This window comes from Molossus molossus, unplaced genomic scaffold (genome assembly GCF_014108415.1).
Source record: "Molossus molossus isolate mMolMol1 unplaced genomic scaffold, mMolMol1.p scaffold_m16_p_23, whole genome shotgun sequence".
Classification (NCBI taxonomy): Eukaryota; Metazoa; Chordata; class Mammalia; order Chiroptera; family Molossidae; genus Molossus; species Molossus molossus.
This window is the reverse complement of record NW_023425359.1, coordinates 5,177,102-5,199,871: the sequence shown is the minus strand read 5'-3', so window position 1 is coordinate 5,199,871 and position 22,770 is coordinate 5,177,102. Positions and strand designations below refer to the sequence as shown.

Genomic DNA, 22,770 nt, shown 5'->3' with positions numbered 1-22,770 from the left:
CCATGTAGTCTCAAAGGATAAGAGCTCTTTCTTTCTTACAGCTGCGTAGTATTCCATTGTGTACGTGTACCACAGCTTTTTTATCTAGTTGTCTGTTGATGGACACTTGGGCTGTTTCCAGATCCTAGCAATTATAAATAGTGCTGCAATGAACATAGGGGTACATATATTCTTTCTGATTGGTGTTTCAGGCCTGTTGGGATATAGTCTGCATTCCCACCAGCAGTGTACTAGAGTCCCCTTTTCTCCACACCCTCACCAGCACTTGTTGTTTGATTTGTTGATGGCAGCCATTCTGGCAGGTGTGAGGTGATACCTCATAGTTGTTTTAATTTGCATTCTCTGATGATTAGTGACATTGAGCACTTTTTCATATGTCTCTTGGCCATTTGTATATCCTCTTTGGAGAAGTGTCTATTTAGGTCCTCTGCCCATTTTTTTATTGAATTCTTTGTCTTCCTTTTGTTGAGTTGAAAGAGTACTCTATATATTTTAGAAATTAACCCCTTATCTGATGTAGTGTTGGCAGTTATGCTCTCCCATATAGTGGGTTCTCTTTCCATGTTGATGCTTGTTTCTTTTGCTGTGCAGAAGTTTTTAGTTTGATGTAGTCTCATGTGTTCATTTTTTCCTTTGTTTATCTTGCCTTAGGCGTTGTATCAGTAAAAATTCTGCTGCGTGTGATGTCTGAAATTTTGTTGCCTACATTTTCTTCTAGGATTTTTATGGATTCACGACTCACATTTAAGTCTTTTATCCATTTTGAGTTTATTCTTGTGTATGGTGTAAGTTGGTCGTCTAGTTTCATTTTTTTGCATGTAGCTGTCCAATTTACCCAACACCATTTATTTTTTTATCTTTTTTGTTGAATGTATTACAGATGTCCCTCATTTTTCACCTATTGACCACCTCCTCCCCACTCCCGCCCCCCTCCTGCCTTTTCCCACGCTGTTGTTGCTGTCCATTGGTTATGCATGTAAGTTCTTTGGTTTATTTCTTCCCACCCTCCAACCCCTTTCCCTTTGAGGTTTGTCAGTCTAGCAACCAATTTATTCTTCTTAATCCCTTCACCTTTTTCACCCATCCCCCAACCCTCCTTCCATCTGGCAACCAAAAAAATGTTCTCTGTATCTATGAGAATGTTTCTGTTCTGCTTGTTCATTTTGTTTCTAGATCCAATTGTCTATAGATATGTATTTATTGCCATTTTGTTTGTTCATATATTTTATCTTTTTCTTCAAAAAGACTCTTCAACATTTCATATAATAATGGTTTGGTGGTGATGAACTACTTTAACTTTTTCTTGTCTGGGAAACTCTTTATATGGTTATCAATTCTAAATGACAGCTTTGCAGGATAGTGTAATCTTGGTTGTAGGTTCTTGCTTTTCATCACTCTGAATATTTCTTGCTACTCCCTTCTGCCTGCAAAGTTTCTTTTAAGAAATCAGCTGACAGTCTTATGGGAACACCCTTGTAGGTAACTAACTGCTTTTCTCTTGCTGCTTCTAAGATTCTCTCTTTGTCTTGAACCTTTTGCATTTTGATGATGAGGTGTCTTGGTGTGGGCCTTTTGGGGTTCATCTTGTTTGGGACTCTCTGTGCTTCCTGGACTTGTATGTCTGTTTCCTTCACCAAGTTAGGGAAGTTTCTGCCATTATTGTTTCAAAGAGGTTTTCGATTTCTTGTTCTCTCTCTTCTCCTTCGGGCACCCCCAAGATGCAAATGTTGGCACGCTTGAAGTTGTCCCAGAGGCTCCTTACACTATCCTCATTTTTTTGGATTCTTTTTTCTGTTCTGATAGGGTGTTTTTTGCTTCCTTATGTTCCAAATTAATGGCTTGCTTCTTGGCTTTACCTACTCTACTATTGAATCTGTGTAAATTATTCTTTATTTCAGTTAGTGCCCCCTTCATTTCTGACTGGTCCTTTTTTATGCTCTTGAGGCCCTCACTAAGTTTGCTGAGGTTCTCACTAAGTTCATTGAGCATCCTGCTTATAAGTAGTTATTTTGAACTCAGCGTCTGTTAGGTTGCTTATCTCCATTTCGCTTAGTTCTGTTCCTGGGGTTTTGTTCTGTTCTTTCATTTGGGACCTGTTTCTTTGTCTCCTCATTTTGGCTGCCTCCCTGTGTTTGTTTCTGTGTATTACTTAACGAGAGGTATGGGGCTAGCTGAGACCAGATGCTGCTTGTTTGAAAGAATTTAGGAAAACCTGAAGCAGGATCCAAGACAGTCCGATCCTATGGTTGAGCAAGTGGCAACAGCTTGGGTGGGCCTGAAAGCTGGGCGGGGCGGGGCCTCAGGGAGTCACCAGGGCGGGGCTTCCAGTGTGAGCCAGGTTGCTGGGGTCCCAGATATGGCGGCTGTCTGCCACCCCAGGGAAGGAACAGAAGCCTCTGACAGCACATCTGTCCCGGATAAAGCCCCCTTTCCAGCCCTCTCTCCAGTGCCAAACAGCTCAGTTCTTCCCTGTATGTCTCTGGCGCCCCTCGAGCTCCCTCCCCTCCAAGCTTAGAGGGAGAGAGTCCGATAAATCCGGCGCGGGCCCTTTAAGGAGCTGCCTGGGGATCCAGCCGCCTCAGCCTCCCTGAGCCTCAGTTCCCGCTGGTTTTCCAGCCAGAAGTGATGGGGATCCTCTTCCTGGTACTGGAACCCTGAGCGGGACACCTGGTGTGGGACGGGGACCCCTCAGTCCTCAGGGAGGACCTTCCCAGCCGAGGTGTCCTCCTGATTTTTATCCGCTACATGTGGGTGTGGGACCAGCCCGTCCGCCTCTGCCCTCCTACCGGTCTCCATGTGGCTGCTTCCTTAATTCCGTAGTTGTAGGACTTCCATTCGGCTTGATTTCAGGCAGTTTTGAGTGATGGTTGTTCTGTAGTTTAGTTGTAACTTTGCTGTGGCTGTGGGAGGATGCGATACCGCATTTACCTACCCCAGCACCATTTATTAAAGAGGCTGTCTTACTCCACTGTATGCTCTTGCCACCTTTGTGAAATATCAATTGAGCATATTGCCTTGGGTCCATTTCTGGGTTCTCTGTTCTGTTCCACTGGTCTATATGCCTGTTCTTGTGCCAGTACCAGGCTGTTTTGATTACAATGGCTTTGTAGTATAACCTCATATCCAGTATTGTGATCCCTCCTACTTTGCTCCTCCTTTTCAAGATTGCTGTGGCTATTCAGGGTCTTTTTTTGGTTCCATATAAACTTTTAGAGTATTTGTTCTAGTTCTGTGAAATATGTTGTTGGTATTTTGATGGGGATTGCATTGAATCTATAGATTGCTTTGGGTAGTATGGACATTTTAATGATGTTAACTCTTTCAATCCATGAAAAAGGTATATGCTTTCACTTTTTTATATCTTCCTCTATTTCTTCTTTCAATGTCCTGTAGTTTTCTGCAAATGGGTCCTTTACTTCTTTGATTAAGTTTATTCCTAGGTATCTTAATTTTTTTTCCGCAATGGTAAATGGGATTGTTTTTTTAGTTTCTCTTTCTGTGAGTTCATTATCGGTGTACAAGAATATCATCAATTTCTTGATATTAATTTTGTATCCTGCCAAATTTGTTTATTAAATCTAGATTTTTGATGGAGTCTTTAGGCTTGTCTATGTACCATATTATGTCACCTTCATATAATGACAGTTTCACTTGCTCCTTTCCAATTTGGATCCCTTTTATTTTGTCTTCATGTGTAATAGCAGTGTGTCAGTCTTCCAGTTGTATGTTAAATGAGAGTGGCGAAAGAGGGCATCCCTGTCTTGTTCCTGTTGTTAAGGGAAATGCGTTTAGTTTTTACCCATTGAGTATAATGTTGGCTATGGTACTGTTTTAATAGAGAACCAGTTTGTCCAAGAGCATTGTCAGACAAGAAAATATCCCTGAAAGAGAGAAAGCTTTACTGGAAGCTTCCACTCACTGAACCCTCAACTTTCTCAATGACTTGGGGAAAGATTAGGAATGCTTCATTCAATCCTCTGATTCAGTAGCCGCCACGAAAAAGACTTAATATTACACTTTACACCTTCTTCTTCTTCTCCTTCTCCTTCTTCTTCTTCTTCTTCTTCTTCTTCTTCTTCTTCTTCTTCTTCTTCTTCTTCTTCTTCAAAATTGATGAAAGAGAGAGAGAGAGGAACATTGATTTGTTCCACTTATTGATGCATTCATTGGTTGATTCTTGTCTGTACCCCAAGCAGGGATCAAACCCGAAACCATGGTTTTATGGCGACGATGCTCTAGCCAATTGAGCTGTCCAGCCAGGACACATTACAGTTTTCAAAGTACTTCACACCCATCAGCTCCTTAGGATAACAAAAACAACCCTATAAGGTGATGATAACACCCATACCATTAGGGAGTGCACATCCTGACACAAGCTCTGTGGCTTGGTCCGGGGGTCCCTGTGGAGATGAAGCTGACACTGGGGCAGCAGCCTGGTGGCAGAGTGGTGGGTAATCAGCACGTCCCACATCTGGGCACACGAAGGAGAGGTCCCTGGGTTCACTGAAGAGTTCTGAACACACGTCAGCAGAGATTTTGCTTTATTCTTAAAAAGTTTTTTTTTCTTTATTGATTTGAGAAAGAGAGGAAGGGAGAGGGAGAGAGAGTGATAGAAACATCAATGAGAGAGAACATCCATTGGCCACCTCCAGCATGCCCCCTACTGGTGATCAGGCTCACAACCCCGGCATGTGCCCTGACCCGGAGTCAAAGCAGCGATCTTGTGGTGCATGAGTTGATCTCAAGCACTGAGCCACACCGGCCAGGCTCAGCAGAGATTTCAAAAGACTAAGAAAAAGAAATCATTTCATGACCGAAGCTGGAGCTGCACACAGATCAGTGCTGAATTAGCCTACATTTGAAGCAGTAATTAGAAACTATTACTTGTAATTATTTAATTTTTCTTCTAAGAATTTCAAAAGAGCTGCTGAACTTTACTATGTCATTAAATCATCATATTCTTAAAGGGGTATGTTAATATTCTTCTAATTTTATAGATAGGTGCAAAATCTGGAGAGTTGACAGCAGCTCAAGGTTGCAGAAAAGGTCAGTGACGTGCTGGACTTTCGCTGTGTGACTCCGTCTGGGTTAGGAAGGTCACATCCCCGAACAGAGCCGATGTGCAGAGAGGCTCGTCCCCGTGGAATGAGTAACATCAAACTGCATTCTAGAGAAAATGCGTTCAGAGTGAAAGTCCCGTGACCCACGAGTCCAAGGGCTGGACATTCCTGTCCCAAACATCCCTGTGTTGTATGTTTCATGAGGAAGCTAGCAAGCTGCTGGCAGCTAATGGAGAGCAGACATCACTGATGTGTTCACGGACACCCCAGGAGGTGACTTGCTCTATTTTTAAATCATCTTTGTCCGGTGTCCTCTGTCTCATATTTCTAGCAGGTTATAAAGAGCAAGTCATTATATTTGAAAAGAGTCCAGTAAATTATAAATAAAATAAAACTAATTTTGATAGGACAAAATGTACAAAAATGGCAACTCGACGCAGAAGAACAGCCTTCCTATCTGGGGTCCAAGGCCATGAGCTTTGTGGCTTCGCTGCAGGAGGCGTATCTCCAAGGGTTCAGACAAGACCTTGGCTTTCAGAAAGCTCTCAGATGTTCGCATTGTTGTATCACTCGGTGAAGCAGCTCTTTGTCCACATGAGCAGCCCTGGCCGTAATCTGTAACTTTAAACACGGACAGGCAAGGCTCCAGGCTTGTCCACTGATTAAAGTTACAGAAATTCTACAAACACGAGTATGCTGCCCAAAGCTGCAGCCGCCGAGCCTCGGTAAACAGCACCCCACACACAGACGAGCTCAACGCTGCAACAGGAACAAGATGCGCCCACCAGCCTTCATGCCTTGTTGCTGTGTCATGATCGTCATTGTTCTTCATTTAACCCATTTCTTCAAACTCGTGAACAGGAAGCCAGAGAAGCCGGTTTAAGAGGAAAAGCCTAATTTACGATCTCAACACATTTAAAAAGTGCTTCCTCCTTCTGTTTACTCGCACCACCTTCATTTATGGCTAGTCGGCGAGGGCACTGAAGGAATGAATTGGGCTTTCCTGAGAAGTGACAGTCAACCCATCTTGTGACCCACTTGCATTTATTCACTTCCTGTTTCTCAAAATAATTGCTTGTCTGATTCCTTTATTTCCTTCAAATTTTTGTTCAAATCTTACCTTCTCAATGAGGCCACCTTGTCCACCCTGGTGACACCACAACTTGCCCGTCACCCCTCACTCGCTGCATTCCTGACCCATCTTGTCTTGCTCTCATTATTTTTATACAGCAGTTATCAAATTCTAATATACTGTGTAATTCACTTGTTTATTTTATTCACCATCAACTGCTGCTAAAATATTAGCTCCATGATGATAGAGAAGTTTGTTTTGTTCACCTTTACATCCCAAATGCCAGATCACTGCCTGGGACCAGAAACTGAGGCTGAACCATGACTCATTTCTTTCCTGTGTGTTCTGTCCTAGCTCTAGGGCAAACTATCTATGCTTACTAGTTTTATTATAGCATGGTTCATGATGAATATATACAAGATATATAATTCATCACATACATGTATAATTTGGTTTGTTCAAAAAGCATTATTTTTTGAGATGTGCTATTCCCCCAAAGCCTTGGAAAGTACCATGCCAACTTTTAATTCTGACCACCCTATGAAAAATGTTTAATTTTGGTTGGTAGATGAAATTTTCTTTAGTAAAGTAAAATATACCAAATGGAGCCCCCAAAAAGGATAAATATGCTTTCTGTTGAATTTTCTATTCTACTGGGCCCCCTAGGAACAGTGGCTAATACTGAAATTATAAGAGTTAGCATTTATTAGCACACATTTAGTGCTATGCTTTAAATACTAGCTCAATAAATCTTCAAAACAACACCATGGGACATATACTACTGTCCTACCATTTTGCAGAATAGACAGTGGAAGAGCAAAGACTCAGTATCACGTGGCAAGTATGGCAAAGTCAGAATGGGAACCCAGGATTGTCTGCAGGCTGGCTGTTAATCACAGTGACATAGTGCCGTTCAGCTAGTAATGCGTTACAGCAAGTTATACCACATCAACAAACCACTACACACACACACACACACACACACACACACACACAATCCAAGGTAAATAATAACACTGGGCACTTACAAAGTTCCAGGATGTCAATCAAATACATTTTGTCTTAAAGTCTGGTACAGAGCCGGATACAAGCAAATGAGCAACTGCGTGAGCTGTTGGTAATCCTCTTAACATTCTGTGTTTTACATCTAGAAGTATGGAGGTCTGAGAAAAAGTACTAGAAATTCTAGGAAACACTTTTATCCCAAAGATGTTTCTTTTTGTTGTTGTTGTTAATCCTCATCCCAGGATATTTTTCCACTGATTTTTAGATAGAGTGGAAGGGAAGGAGGGAGGGAGGGAGGGAGAGAGAGAGAGAGAGAGAGAGAGAGAGAGAGAAACATCCATGTGAGGGAGACACATCGATTGGTTGCCTCCCTCACGACCCCAACTAGGGCCAGGAATCTAACCTGGAAACCAGGTACGTGCCTTTGACTGGGAATCTAACCCATGACCCTTTGGTCCATGGGCCGACACTCCAACTGCTAAGCCAAACCGGCCAGAGCTGTTTTCATTTTTTTTAAAGAATACACACACAGTTCTTGCAGATATTTTTCTTACCCCTCTTTCTCACCTCTCTGGGGCTTCTCACCTCTTCTCTGTCCAGACACCCTGGCCCATTTTTAAAGTCCTTTCTAACCTGGCTTCCTTTCCCGGCTCCTCCCAGGAAAATACCTTTCCTGCAGTTGAGTGATCTCAATGGCCCTGTGCTCTTTCTTCTTCATCCTCTCAAGACCCCATCCTGGCCGTCCACTTACCCACCCCACCAGCTCTGCAAGTCCTCACTCAAGTTCCCTCTCACCTGCTCACTATCTCACGCTGAGGGCCACCAGCCATCCTGGGTTTCAGCACCGAATAGCCTGTGTCCGGGGACCTGGGCCAGGGGTCAGATTACATACAACCTCCCTTATCACTGATCCCCACTATCTTTCAGCCGCTCCACGGCTCCATACGGTCCCCCAAACACGCCCCGTCTCATACGGCTATGTCCTCATATCTGTTCGTCCTGACTCTGTAGGTCCTCGGTGTCAGGGGCAGCTCCAGGCTGCTTCCACCATCTCTACTCCCTCCCCACAAACTGCACGCCTCTCCCACTACAGACGCTGAAGATCTCCACGCTGATTCCTGGGGCGCCCTCCACTCCCCTGCTCAGGGGTCAGGGCTATGCTGTGGATGGGCTGGACCGCCCACGAGAGGGATGCTCTGTTTTCCTATTGGCTATGAAAGTTCCTTCCGACAGGAAACTAATTGGAAGTCAGAAGCAGGTGGAAGAGAGTCCACATCACTGTCTCATTTATCAGGTCTAAGTGGAAGCCTGGGAGAAAACGTCCGACGTGCTAGCTAAATGTGAGGGTTTAATTCTATTTTGTAGGCGTGTTGCCTTTACTAACATCTTGCTTAAATGTCTCAGCTTCGTGTGCACTGACGGGCAATGCGGCAGGTACTGCAAAGTCCCTTCTGCCCCGTTGAACAGAGCCTTGTCCGCAGGGCAGACTTTTCTCTTTCTTTTTAAATTTTTTCTTTATTGCTGACACTGTTACAGATGTCCCCATTTTCCCCTCCGTTGACCCCCTCCACCCAGCCCACAGCCCCCCTCCCTCTGGCTGTCACCACAGTTGTCTGTGTCTATGTGTTATGTATACTTATATGTTTTAGGCTAATCCCTTCACATTCTTTCATCCAGTGCACACCCCTCCCCTCTGACAGCTGTCAGTCTGTTCCCTGTATCCATGCCTCTGGTTTTTTTTTTTGGTTGTTCCTGTTTATTTTGTTCATTAGATTACACATATAAGTGAGATCACATGGTATTTGTCTTTATCTGGCTGGCCCATCCATGATGTCACAAAAGGTAAGATATCCTTCTTTTTTAAAGCCGTGTAGTATTCCATTGTGTAAATGTACCACAGCTTTTTTATCCACTCATCTACTGATGGGCTCTTGGGCTGTTCCAGATCTTGGTTATTGTAAATAATGCTGCTATAAACATAAGGATGCATATATTCTTTCAGATTGGTGTTTCAGGATTCTTAGGATATATTCCCAGAAGTGGGATTGCTGGATCAAAGGGCAGTTCCATTTTGATTTTTTGAGGAAGTACCGTAGTTTTCCACACTGGCTGCACCAGTCTGCATTCCCACCAGCACTGTGCTAGGGCCCCCTTTTCTCCACATCCTCATCAGCACTTGCTTTTTTTTTTTGGTTTATTGGTAGATGTGAGGTGATATCTCATCGTGGTTTTAATTTGCCTCTCTCCAATGATTAGTGACACCGAGCATTTTTTTTTCCCACATGTATTGATCATCCGTATGACTTCTTTGGAGAAATGTCTATTCAGTTACTTTGCCCATATTTTTTTTATTATCCTCACCCGAGGACATTTTTCCTTTTTTTTTTTTTTTTTTTTGTTCAGATAGAGTGGGAGGGAGAGAGAGGAAGAGAGAGAGAAAGAAACATCAATGTGAAAGAGACACATCGAGTGGCTGCCACCTGCACAACCAACCAGGGCCGGGGACAAACTGCAACCAAGGTACTTGCCCTTAGCAGGAACCGAACCCAGGTCTCTCTGGACTGCAGGCCGACACTCCAACCGCTGAGCCAAACAGGCCAGGGCCCTTTGCCCATTTTTCAATTGGATAGTCTTCCCGGTGTTGAGTTGCATAAGTTCTTTATCTATTTTGGAGATTAACCCCTTAACAGATGTATCATTGGTGAATATATTCTCTTTTCTTTTTAATCTTCCCTTTAACCTAGAACAATTCTAAACACAAATCGAAGTTGACTGGCATTGTTTCCTAATTTTGTAGCTCTCTTTTCTGGCTCGCTAACTAGAAGACAGCTGCATTCTCTTACATGCTTCTGCACTTGGTGCAAAACATTGTGTTGCTTGAAATGTACAGAGAACTTCCAGCCTCATACAGATGGTTGGTTGGAAAAGGCAAAAGTACTTCTTCACTTTTTATTTGGAGGTCATTATAGATACACATATAGTTATAAAAGATAAGATAGAGAGATCCTATCTATCCCTCACCCAGTTTTTCCCAGTGGTAGCATCTTGCATAACTATTGTACAACATCACAACCAGAAAATCGACACTGATAGAATCCAGTGAACCGTTTAGGTTTCACCAGTTTTACATGCTTCTGTGTGTGTGTGTGTGTGTGTGTGTGTGTGACTTGATCACATGTACACGTTCATGTGACCAGCGCCCCAGTCAAGACACGACACAGAACAGCTCCATCGCACAGGTCTCCTGTGCTGCTCTTTAGTAACTGCAGTCACCTCCAGTCTCTCTTGCCACCCTCCCTAACACCTGGACGCCACCTATCTTTCCTAAAGCAGAAGTACACTTTTAATAGCTGTATTAGGTAATAGTGGATATCTTTTGATAATATTCCAAAGCTCAACAAGTGGCCATCTTTTAAAGAATCTGAAACCATTAGCAGTGAACTATTCATAACTCCCTTTGAATGGTCTTTCCATCTGTGTTTTTGTGACATCAAAAAGATATTTATCACCCTGGCTGGTTTGATTCAGTGCTTAGAGCACGGGCCCGAGGACCAAAGGGTCTCGGGTTTGATTCCCTGTCAAGGGCATGTACCTGGGTTTCACGTTTGGTCTCTGTCCCAGTTGGGTGCATGGGGGAGGCAGCTAATTGATGTCTCTCTCTCACATTGACGTTTCTCTCTCTCTCTCCCCCTCCGCCTTCCCTCTCTTCCACTCTCTCTAAAAATCAATGAAAAAAATATCCTTGAGTGAGGATTTTTAAAAAATACATTTATCTTTGGAAAAATATTGGTTCAACTGAGCTTATAGATCTAAATGCTGGCCTATTTCATCACACAATATCAAGAATTTACTTTCGTTATGGATAAAAAAGCTGTGGTACATATACACAATGGAGTACTATGCAGCGGTAAGAAAGAAAGATCTCTTATCCTTGGAGACAACATGGAGGGACCTGGAAAGTATTATCCTAAGTGAAAGAAGCCAAGCAGAAAAAGACAAATACCACATGAGCTCACTTATATACGGAATATAATGAACATAACAGTCTGAGGAATACAGTAGACCCAGAAACATGTAAGTAGGGCACAGACTGACATCCCTCGGAAGAGGGGGTGGGGGGGTGGGGGGTAGGAAGAGATAAACCACAGAACTTATATGCATGTATCCATGACCAATGGACATGGACAACTAAGCCGGGGATGGGGCGGAGGTGGGGTGGGGGTGGGGGGTGCCAATGGGGTAAAAAGGTAAAATATCTGTAACAAAAAAATAAATTAAAAATTCATAAAAAAAAAGGTACTACCAAAAAAAAATTTTTTTTTAAATAAAGATCAATTAACCAAAAAAAAAAAAAAAAGAATTTACTTTCATTAACATCACTACCTGTCTTACCAGAAAAGTCTTTCAGTGTTTGGGAAGTTGCTGAGCTCATAAGAGTAGGTATACATTTTCCAAAGTCCTGTGTTTTGCTTTGAAGCTCACATTCTATCTCTGGGAACAAACCATCATCAGTGGTTTTGCCATGAAATAATAGTCTCACTCTGTTTATTTTCAAAGAAATGTCTTCCAAATATCTAAATGTGAACAATTATAATTTGTCTATCAGTCATTCTTTCAGGTAAAAATGGTGTCCCACGAAAAGAGTGACCAGGTTGGCGCCCAGCTCAGGGAATCGCTCAAGTGCATTTTCATTAAACAGCCATCATGCCGGGGTATGCGGTACAATTGTTTTGTCCGTATTTCCCATGTTGTCACATAAAATATTAAAAACCTGTACTTGAGTCAAGATTTAATAAAGTTCATCATTTTAACTGCTTTGTCAAGGACATTTCAGAACAAACCTGGCATTTAGTTTTCTTTCACGGCACGTCTGTGACACTGAGCATTAACTGCTCGTGCAGTTTGGTGCCACCGCCTTGATTGACTGTACGACTGACCATTGCTTGGGCACCATCAGTGCAAAAACAAATTACATTTTAATGTAATCATGAAAACAGTTCTGACCTTGTGAACCCCCAGAAACAGTCTCAGGGATCCCTAGGGACCCCCAGACCACCCCTCGAGAACCGCTGTGCTAAGGTTATAGGGGCCGAGGGAATGCACTAGCGGAAGCTTCCCAACGGGAAGGTGATTCTTCAGGGCGGGGTCCCTTCCACAGCCTGTGTGTTTCCAAGGAGACTGATTCCATGTGGTCGCTCCCTCTGTGTTCCCTAACACTATCCTGTTATCTTCTCTGTCTGATTCTTTTTCATTTTCCCCTTGGTTCTTATTTTTATCGATTTCTTTTAAAATATATTTGTCACCAAAGTTCTGTCTTAGCACCCTGATGCCCTGGCGGTACTGTGCTGGGCTAGGCAGAGTGGGTGTGGTTACAGAACGCACCTCTGCGTGACACCCTCGCCACTTCCCCAGGAGTGAAATTGGGGCTTAAAAAAAACACAAGAATAACAAATGATGAATTTTAGGATAATCATGTCCAGACAGACGCCCTTCCTGGACAGAGGTCCCAAATGGGGAAAAGGAGGGTCTCCGAGATGAGTCTCTGAATCGTGGTGTGGGAGTTCTAACCACTGGGTACCCCTCTTCACCAGGTGAGTCAAGGAGGGCTCAAGTTTAGCTAAACTGGAGGATACTGGCAGGCAACCCAGCATCCTTGGGGGGCACAAAGAATGTACCAGGGTGAATGAAACTGTCACCCAGCTGTACACGGGCTTCCTAACTCAAAGACTCCTCCTGCGTACCCCTGCTCTCTTCATGGCCCAGTGTGTGTGACATGGGCTTAGAGAATTACTTCCTAAACTCAATTCCCTCCGTCCCTGCCCACCTTCCTGAGCTCCTGACCCTCCACCATCTAACTGTACAGCTGGTTGCTCCATGTCACCCCAAATTCAACATGTCAAAAAAAAACTCTTTTCCCTAAAACTATTTCCTAGGTCGTTTAGCATCATTAGCATCCACCTAGTTGCTTAAGCTAGAAACCTGGGTGGTCATCTCAACCGCTTCCCACAAACCCTTATCCACAATTCTAAAATCCAACAGCTGTGAAAACCACAACTTTTGAAGGTGGCATCAAACTCATTTGGCAACAAAGCAAAACTTAACCTAAAATACATGAGGCTATTTGTGATTTTTAATTTATCCCACTTGGTGAGGATATTTTTATATTTGGGGGCAGAAATATTAATGTTTGATTATGAGCACTGCCTATACTCAATTGGAAGGGTCATACATCCACTATATTACTAAAATTCTCCAAACTCTAAATTCTGGAACTTATCTGGACCCCTGAGTTTGGACTAGGGGCTGTGGTCCCATAACTGGTCCTTCTGATTCTTCCCTGCGTATGGTCCCCGGAACTAGTCTGCCCACTTCCCAGTGCCCGTACATAGGTTCCAGCTCCCCTAAATCCTCCCTTTCGTTTTCACAGTAGTCTCCTGCCGGTTTTCTTGTTTCTCCCCTTGCGCTAGTCAAACCCGCTGCTTCCATGTTTGTAAATACCATCTTCATGCCGTTGAGATTTAATCCCATCACCCATCTGTTCTGAAACACCAAGGTTCCCACCAGCTGAGCTGTGCTCTCCAAACTCAGCCATTCTAGTGGAGTCTCTTGATGTTGGCCATGTCCACGTGCAAACTGTTCTACTTCAGTTATGTTTTCTTTTAAGCTGATTAAATTTTTACTTAATTTACTTGCATAAGAATCTTATTTTCATTGCTGCAAATGGAAACCCACATCACTTGTCATATACAGAAGACAACCATAAATGTAAATACTAGAAAAACAAAACAATGAGAAACTATGTTTGCCAAAGAGGCTGACCAGAGACCAGATTGCTCTTTTTATTGAAAGGGGATATTAATAAGACTAATATTTACTGAGAACTTATTATGTGCTAAGCACCTCCCCAAGCCTTTGCATGTGTTAATTCATTTAGTCTTCCCAACTGCCCTATGAGGTTTGTACTATTTATTGTTATTCCCATTTTGCAGGTGAGGAAACTGAGCCACAGAGAAGTAAAGTAACTTGCTCGAGGTCACACAGCTGGTAAATGGTATGATTTAAAAGACTGAAAGAAACTGGAAAGATAATACATTTCTTTTTATGTGATTCAATGTTATTGGTAGTAAAGGCTCCACACTTCAGGAAACTGGCTTATTACAGGACACGCATTTCTTTGGACTTTCCGGGATTGGGCTCTCTTCTCTCTTTCCAGCCTCATCTCATGCCACGGGAACCCTTGGCCTCCAGCCCTTCCCCGAGCCACAATTTACTTACACTGGCTTGCCTTTGCTCCCGCTGCCTAGAATGTCCTCTCTCCTTTCTGTGGGCCCCAGTCATGCTCAGCTCCAGTGATACCCACAGCACTCCCTAGTGACAGTAGGCGTAATAAACTGCTCCTCCGTCTTGAGTCCAGGGCATTCAGCTTATTTTTCTGTCTTGGAACTTTATTCTCTCTTATTCTCTAGAGCTGGGGCTTCATAACCTCAGATCCTTAGCATGATGTCATACACCATTAATGCTCAATAAATGTTAAATTAGATAGATTTACACCTGCAGGGGTTTCTTCCAACATCTCCAACATATAGGGAGGACATCATGTGTCTGTGAGTGATGGTGGCTGACCATGACTGTGGCAGACACTGTACATGGGGCAGGAGGGGAGGGAGAATGGGGCAGAGAGGGGGAAGTCCCTGTGACACTGCGCCAAGTGAACACCTGTACATGAACTGTCAGCATGCCAGCACGGACTTGAGTGTCTGTGCACAGACTCTGTGCTCTATTAGCCTTTCCTGAGAGAAAGTAAGGCCAAGGCTCTAGCGCCCAGTGGCTGCCAAGGCCCCTAAAGCCACCTGTGGGTTCACAGAGGACAGGCCGTCCTTTCCCATTTGTGTAAACGGTCAAAACAAATGCGCAGTTATCTGACACGAATAAGGAGCTTCGGGCCTATACAGACCTGCAGCTCACCGCGTGGTGCTCTGTCATCTAGTCCGTTCCTCTGCTTGGTGGAGGCCAGGACACTGGTCAAGAACCACGCTCGGAATAGCTTAGCAGCCTGCGCTGAGATTCCCAGTGGCACTGCCCAGCTGCAACCAACCCTCAGGGCACGCCTTCCCGCCCGGATCGTCCTCTTGCACCGCCACTGTTTGGACTCCCGGAGCCTCACCGTTGGCTTAATTTAAACTTTCCCGCAAACATTTTACTGCCAGAGTCTGGCTCCGCCTCCTGGGCCAGTTGGGCGCGGCGCGCGGGAGTCCCGTGCGCTCTCAGCAGGGATGGCTCCGGAGCCCGGAGGGGGCGTGGCGGTCCCGGCTCGGTGGGCGGGCCCGAAGGGGGTGTGACCGTCCCGGTTCCGCGGGCGGGCCCGGGAGGAGCGCGGGGCGGGTCCTGGAGGGGCGGGCCCTGGCGGCAGCGAGGCCGAGTAAGCGGCAGGCCCGCCGCAGGCCCAGCGCGCCACCATGGTGCGACAGCGCCCGCGGGCGCGGGGACCGCCGCAGCAGCAGAAGCGGCCGAGGAGAAACGGTGGCTGAAGCCCGGGTCTCCGGGTAGTGGGCCCGCGATCCCCCTCCGTACCCGAGCCCTGATCCTCCTCCCTGCCTTCCCGGGGCGCGGCGGCGACCCCGCGGGACGATGCGTGCCCGCGGCCGCCCCGGAGGCTGAGCCCGCCGCCCCGCACTCCGCCCGCGCCCTCACGGCCGTCTCCGATGGCCTTGCCCGGCGCGGAGGGCGCGGCCGACAGGCCGGTATCCCCGGCCCGGGGCGCCCCCGCCGGCTCCGCGTCGTCGTCGTCCGCCTCCTCCGGCGGCTCGGCCTCGGCGGACGCGGGGCTGTGGGCCGCGCTCTACGACTACGAGGCGCGCGGCGAGGACGAGCTGAGCCTGCGGCGCGGCCAACTGGTGGAGGTACTGTCCCAGGACGCCGCCGTGTCGGGCGACGAGGGCTGGTGGGCCGGCCAGGTGCAGCGGCGCCTGGGCATCTTCCCCGCCAACTACGTGGCGCCGTGCCGCCCGGCCGCTGTCCCCGCGCCACCGCCCGCTCGCTCGCCGCCGCCGCGGCCCGGCTCGCCCGTGCACGTCGACTTCGAGCGGCTGGAGCTCAAGGAGCTCATCGGCGCCGGCGGCTTCGGGCAGGTGTACCGCGCCACCTGGCAGGGCCAGGAGGTGGCGGTGAAGGCGGCGCGCCGGGACCCGGAGCAGGACGCGGCGGCGGCGGCCGAGAGCGTGCGGCGGGAGGCGCGGCTCTTCGCCATGCTGCAGCACCCCAACATCATCGAGCTGCGCGGCGTGTGCCTGCGGCAGCCGCACCTCTGCCTGGTGCTCGAGTTCGCCCGCGGCGGAGCGCTCAACCGCGCGCTGGCCGCTGCCAACGCCGCCCCGGATCCGCGCGCCCCCGGCCAGCGCCGCGCGCGCCGCATCCCCCCGCACGTGCTGGTCAACTGGGCGGTGCAGATCGCGCGCGGCATGCTCTACCTGCACGAGGAGGCCGTGGTGCCCATCCTGCACCGGGACCTCAAATCCAGCAACAGTAAGTGGGGCGGGGGTAAGAGGGATGTACGCAGCCGTGCCCTGCGCAGCCCACTCCTGTGCCAGAGCTGGGCGGGCTCCCTGGGCCTAGTGCCAGGTGGATGGAAGGAGGAGGGGGCCAGCTTGGGTGCCAGCAGCACCTCCTGCGCAGGCCTTTCAGGACTCAGAGGTCCAGCTAGACCTTAGGTGACTTGTTTCGGGCAGGTGACACACTTACCTTGACTTGTTGCATTTGGATGCCTTCTTAAAAATGCGGATCAGACTTGCAGACTAAACACTTGTAACATGTCTGGATCTTCTGGAAACTTCAAGGTGCTGTTTGACCTTTAGGTACAAGCGTGGTTCGTTCATTTGGGCAGAACTTTGCAAACCACTGCCTTCTTCGGATTATACGGAACCGTGGCCCTCCTCTGGCCTAGCAGCCTTCATCAAACTCCCCTTTCCCTCAGCTTCACAAGTGCTTATGGAGGTTGCTCTTCTCCCACTTTATGGCTTCTGTCCTTTGACGTTTCCAAAGTCTTTTCATTCAGATGTCTCAGCTCAGGAAGTGTGATTTTATTATTGGTTTGGGTAGCTTGAATGCTGGTTAATAGACTCCAGACAAGAAACACCAGTTTGTAACATCCTGCACGTTTGGGTAGATTGCCCTTGCACAGCTACAGTACTTGAAATCCTGCAGACCAGGCCTGTATCATTTACTTTCTCCATAAATCTGGGTCAGTTTTCCAGATGTCAATAAGTGACAGTTGAACTAAACGCAAATTCTAATATATTCCACCATATAAAAGAGCTAGTAGAATTGCTGTTTACAGTTGGTTCTTCGATATGGGAAATCACTCAGTGTTCTTAGAATGAGGTGAATCTTATGACAGATTAAAGGATACAGCCTGAACTGGCATTGGCCTGCCACAGCTGCGTGTCTCTCAACCTTGTCAAACCTGCTGGGACGGGAGCTAACTCAGCTGGAAATATTGTCCGTCTCCAAGTCTACGGAAAGTAGAGGGACAAGAAGAAATGATACATTTGCTGTGTGTTTGGGTAGATTTTTTCTCCCCTACTTGAATCCTTACTTGAAAATGACTAGTGAGCATTTTGATTATGGGAATTATAAATAATTTGAACGTTGGTAACTACATATAAACATTGAATACTTTTCATTTAGGTTTTACTTTATGACTCTCACTAATCCCTCATCTTATAACTTAGGTCACAGCTGCTTAAGTGACAGGAGCAATTGCCAACGAAGTATGGCATAGAGAAGTGGTAGTTGTGTGTATTAGAGTTCTGACAGAGGCCACAAGAAGGATGCCAGCATTATTTACTTTGGGACTGTGTAGAGTAGACATAGTAAAATGTTAATGTACTCACTTTTGTAAATGCTTCAAACCAGACACAGGCTTTGCTACCACTTGGTGCTTATTTCCTAAAATATTCTTTTAGTGAAAGAAATGTTTAACCTGCTGCCGTAGAACAAGGCCTGTGTGTCTTGTCCATGCGTCCCATAAGCCCTCTCCCCAGTGACATCTGTGAGCCTGTGTTTTCCCAGAGTTTTCTGCAGAACCAGGTATTTTAAGGACAGGGGCATCATCATTGCTTGCCCTGTGTCTTAGCAACTGCAGCAATTCTGTGATGCTCATATAACCTGGCATTTTACAGTCATATTCTGTTGCAGAACATCAAATCACCAACACAGGCAAACAATTTGGGTTGGATTGGTCTTTAGACCAAAACATCTGTTTTGTTGGGTTGTAGTAATAATGGGCAACTATGTGAACTACCCACAAGGTACAATACGTTTGCTAGTGTTTGTAAAAGCATAGAAAGGGAGATTCATCTATGTTCCAATCATAGATTTTTTTATATAAATTAAAAACTTTTAAAGAACTAATACTATTAAATAGTACAAAGAAATAACATGGCCTTGGAATAATAACTATGGTTAAATAGGTTTTATTGACACTGGAAAAACTTGTACAGTAGAATCATCCCCTCCTGGGAACATGGTAAATATTATGTAATTTGAAGGTGATTATATGCTGCGACTTAGTTTTTGAAAGACTTTTCACCGTCAAAATAAATTGCCAAACTTCCTGGAGCATTTTAACTTCTATAATTGTCAGGCAGGGTTGCCTTTCTGTTAAATTTTTACACTTTTAAAAAGACTTAATTGGCTAGGTCACTAGCCTAGCCAAATATTTGGTACAACATGGCCATTATTATAGTTCTTAAATTATAGTCACATGAGCATTTTAAATAGGGCCTAAAATGTGCAAACCATAGTGCCTCGTACATTGCTTATCCTGGCTCTCTGGTGTTACTTATTCAAGGAATAAATGCAGATACTTTGGTATTTTCTTGTGATAGGTGATAGCCATCACTTCGTGTTCTATTACAGTATGTTTTGTTTGACTTTATTGGTTATTTGCTTATGGTGGTAGTGAGTTAATGATAATGTAAACAATGTCTTAAAAATCAATATTGAATTTTTTTTCACTCTGTAGTCTACTTAGGTAACAAAGAGTCAGTGTAAGACTGTTTGGAACCAAGTGAGTGGAAACTGTTGTTTGAGACAAATGTTTAAATGTGTCAAAGGAAGACATGGCCCTTGATAGATATTCTTTGCTCTTTTTTCATGGTCTTTTCAGTTTCATCATATTGTTTGAGACAGTTTATGTTGCAATAATAGCTCATATGTTGTGATGGTACAACACTTTTGTCCCTTTTTTAACAGAGAGCAAGAAATTGAACATTGAGCCAAATTAGCAAGTTTCAAGCGTCATTTACGTTGTTAAACTCTGCTAGGCCAAGTCACTCCCGGGTTGCAGAGTACATAAAAAACCGTTTGCTAGATCTGTCCCTGCGCAGCAACTAGCTAACAGTGCAGTGCAACTCCAGTGAAAATGGCCCATTTTATATGCATTCTGAATATCATGAGGACAGAAAAATCATGGTGAGCGGGAACTCATTTATTCAGTACAAGGTGAGTGTCCATTCTGTACCAGTCACAGTGGCAAACTGATGGCAGTAGCCTCACCGGCACAGGGCTTAGTCTACTAAGAAAGATAGATGGCAGCCGGGCAATGGCACGCCTTAGGAAGCCCATCAGGAATAACTCGTGGTGAGGGGCAGAGATGGGTGCAGAATGGAAGGTGCTGCTGGGACAGGGTGGTCAAGGGAAGCTGCTCTGAGGATGTTACACAAACAGAGACATGGACGAGGAGTCAAGCACAGATCCAGGCGGGGGGAGGATGAGCCTGGAGTGGAGGGCGCTGCTGAAGTCAGCGGGTGGGCCCTGCAGGCTGCGCTCCACCTGGGTCCTGCCTGCCAGCGGGCCCTGAGGCTGCGCACTGTGTGCGGAGCTTGTGATCGGGTTTCTGTGTTGACAGCATTACTCTGGCTGCTCTGGAGGACGGACCGAGAGTTGGCCTAAGCGAGGGCTGGCGAGGGTGTCCGGGCTGGAGCAGGCATCGGCTTGGCCGAGCAGGTAGCAGTGGAGATTTCCAGGAAGTTCAGGGAGGAATGCAGATAAAACAGTCCACGAGTGAACTGCTGAGGCTGGTTCTAATGACTAGAATGTCGTCGAAGTGTCTTGTTTATCCTGACACATCCAGGGTTGGAAGACGATTAGGTGGTGTGATTATGGTTCCTAATTATTATTATTATTATTATTATTATTATTTTTAATATTGCTTACTGTGTTCCGTCTTTTTTAAAGAAAGTAGAAAATAAACATTCCATAAGAAACTGAGCCACACATCTCAGCTGCGTACTTTCATGCTTTTTATTTCAATGATTAAGGACTTTTTTATCCTGATTATTTTAGCCTTCTGGGAATAATCATTATCTGTATTATTATCTACAACAGCATCTACAATCTATAAGTAGACACAGATATTTGTCATGAAATGCAATTTAGAGCTCCAAAAATACTACAAAAGGAATTACGTTTTTTTTTGCTTTTCTCATTAATACAATGTAAATAAAAGAACTATTTGAGAAAATTATAGCAAATGTAATCTCTAAGGTGTTTAAAAAGCTTTTAAGAATGACTTGGAGGAGCTATTAATTATGCTACGATCAGTTAAAAGACATGCCTCCTATTCCTTCTCTGTCTCCACCCCCCCAGACGTGTAGCTTCATGCCACCGTGGCCACTTCCTGTTCAAGGGGCACAGGCAGCAGCCCAGGTATCACAGTGGCTGCAGAAAGCTAATCTGCTTCTGAAACAGAATGAGCTCAAGAACAGAATCAGCTCAAGAAGAGTGATCACAAAGGGTCCCCACATCGTCCCCTGTCGCTTTCCTGCTTGCATATAATATAAACAGGCCACTTCTTATATTTTATAGCTGTGAGGGGGCAGTTCTTTATTTCTGGATTGTGCAAACCTACTCTGTAGTGTACACATCCGGTCATTTTTGTTGTGGTCAAGTCTATCAGCACGATAAAGGAAAGAGGGGAGGGAAATGTGTTGAATTTTTCCAGAATAGCTAGTTACTGGAAGGAGCATTGTTTCTTCTAGAATAGTACAGCTACTGGAAGTCACTCAGACCTGTGTTTGAATATTAGTGTCATCATTTACGAGCTGTGTGACCTTGAGCAAGTTATATAACCTCATTGAACCTGAATTTCTTGATTTCTGATGCTGTCTACTGAGTCTGTCTCTTGGAAATGGACCGAAGCCCTGTAGAAAAAAGATTTGTTTAATGTTTCATTAACCCTTCAAAGGCAGGTGGGTAGATACTAGCCTGAAAACAGGGCTTTTCTGGGGAACAGTGAGTAGCTGGGTGTGACTCTAATGAAAGGCAGATGAGGGGTTTTGTGAGCAGGAAATAGGCATTTAGCATGTGCCAGACCTTGAGTGACTTGATTCCTGCTAAGATGTGTCCACTCTCTGAGGGCAGGAGTGAGCCATTGGAGGTTTTGAGGAGGAAAGTGGTCAGATCTGCTGAAAGATAAACATCTACAAAGAAAAGACCTGTACGCCCAGGATCATTGGCTTTATGACTTTACCACCCTAGATTAGCAGCGGGCCGGTAATAAAACAGAAAATACTTAGACATTGGTTTGACGTCAGTTGTTTATCATTTATGACTGGGCCCAGTTTTTATAATCACTGTTTATTTAGTGAGCTAATTTAGAGCACTTTCTCCACCCGGTTCACCAGAACTAGAAAACAACAATCAGATTTACTATGTCTGGCTGTTGGCTTAGCTCCAGATGTCTGTGTGACTGTCCCTAAACACTCCACAGTACTTGAGGGGCTTCCAGAAGTGGGAACCCCCCCACTCCCAAGGAAGGAATTCTGGGGGCAGAGGAAGGGTTCCTGCAGGGGCTGGGGAGCTGTGCTGGTTTTATTTTGGAGCCTGAAACTCAAATGTGTACAGTTGACCCCAAGTCAGTGTGAATTTAGTTATTTTTTAAAATTCAGATTCTTCAACTATCGCTCCATGTAAGTGCTTTAACTGAATAATAGTAGTCACGGGGACAACAGCTACCATGTATTTATCATAAATGCTCACCAAACTCTGTCCTCACTTCGTCCTCCAGCAGCCTCTGAGGTAGGTGATTCAGTTACCCTGCAGATGAAGAAACTGAGGCAGGGATGGGCAGACCTTGTCAAGGTCGGTCACTCTGCTGTCAGAGAGTTGAATCTAGGCCTCCTGCCCCAGAAGTTGAGCTGTTACCTCCTCCACCTGTGGTCTAGATCAATAGTCCTCAGTGTTTGTTCTCAGGACCCCGAGGGGTTACAGCTGTTGACATTTACCATATTATAAATGGAAAGTGACACATTTACAAATATTTAATAATATAAAAATAACATAGCCCCATTACATGTGAACATAGCATTTTTAATGGGGAAAAAACCACCTTATTTTCCAGGAGACTTGGGGAAGACAGTTGAACATTCACATCTGCTCCCGCGTTGGAGCCGATGCCGTGTTAGGGACACACAGGACTGCCTGGGTCCGAGTTGGGGGTGCCAGGCGGGAAGATCAGCTGTGTCGGTACAGAACGGCACCCTGCAGCCGTGCTTCCACACCTGCTGGAACAGCAGAAGCTCCCCTGAGCTTAAAAAAATAAAATGCCGGGTCCCGTTCGGATGTTCTGATTCA

General features: G+C 45.5%; 1 protein-coding gene across 1 annotated transcript in view; it reads left to right on the top strand.

Annotated features, from left to right (window-relative positions):
• The first annotated feature begins 15,562 nt into the window (after window positions 1-15,562).
• Window positions 15,563-22,770, top strand: part of MAP3K21 (mitogen-activated protein kinase kinase kinase 21) — a 47,582-nt gene continuing 40,374 nt past the window's right edge. The window contains exon 1 of the mRNA XM_036277753.1: window positions 15,563-16,659. Within this exon, the coding sequence (XP_036133646.1) occupies window positions 15,840-16,659 (820 nt within the window). The 5' untranslated portion in view covers window positions 15,563-15,839. The remainder of the gene's footprint in view (window positions 16,660-22,770) is intronic.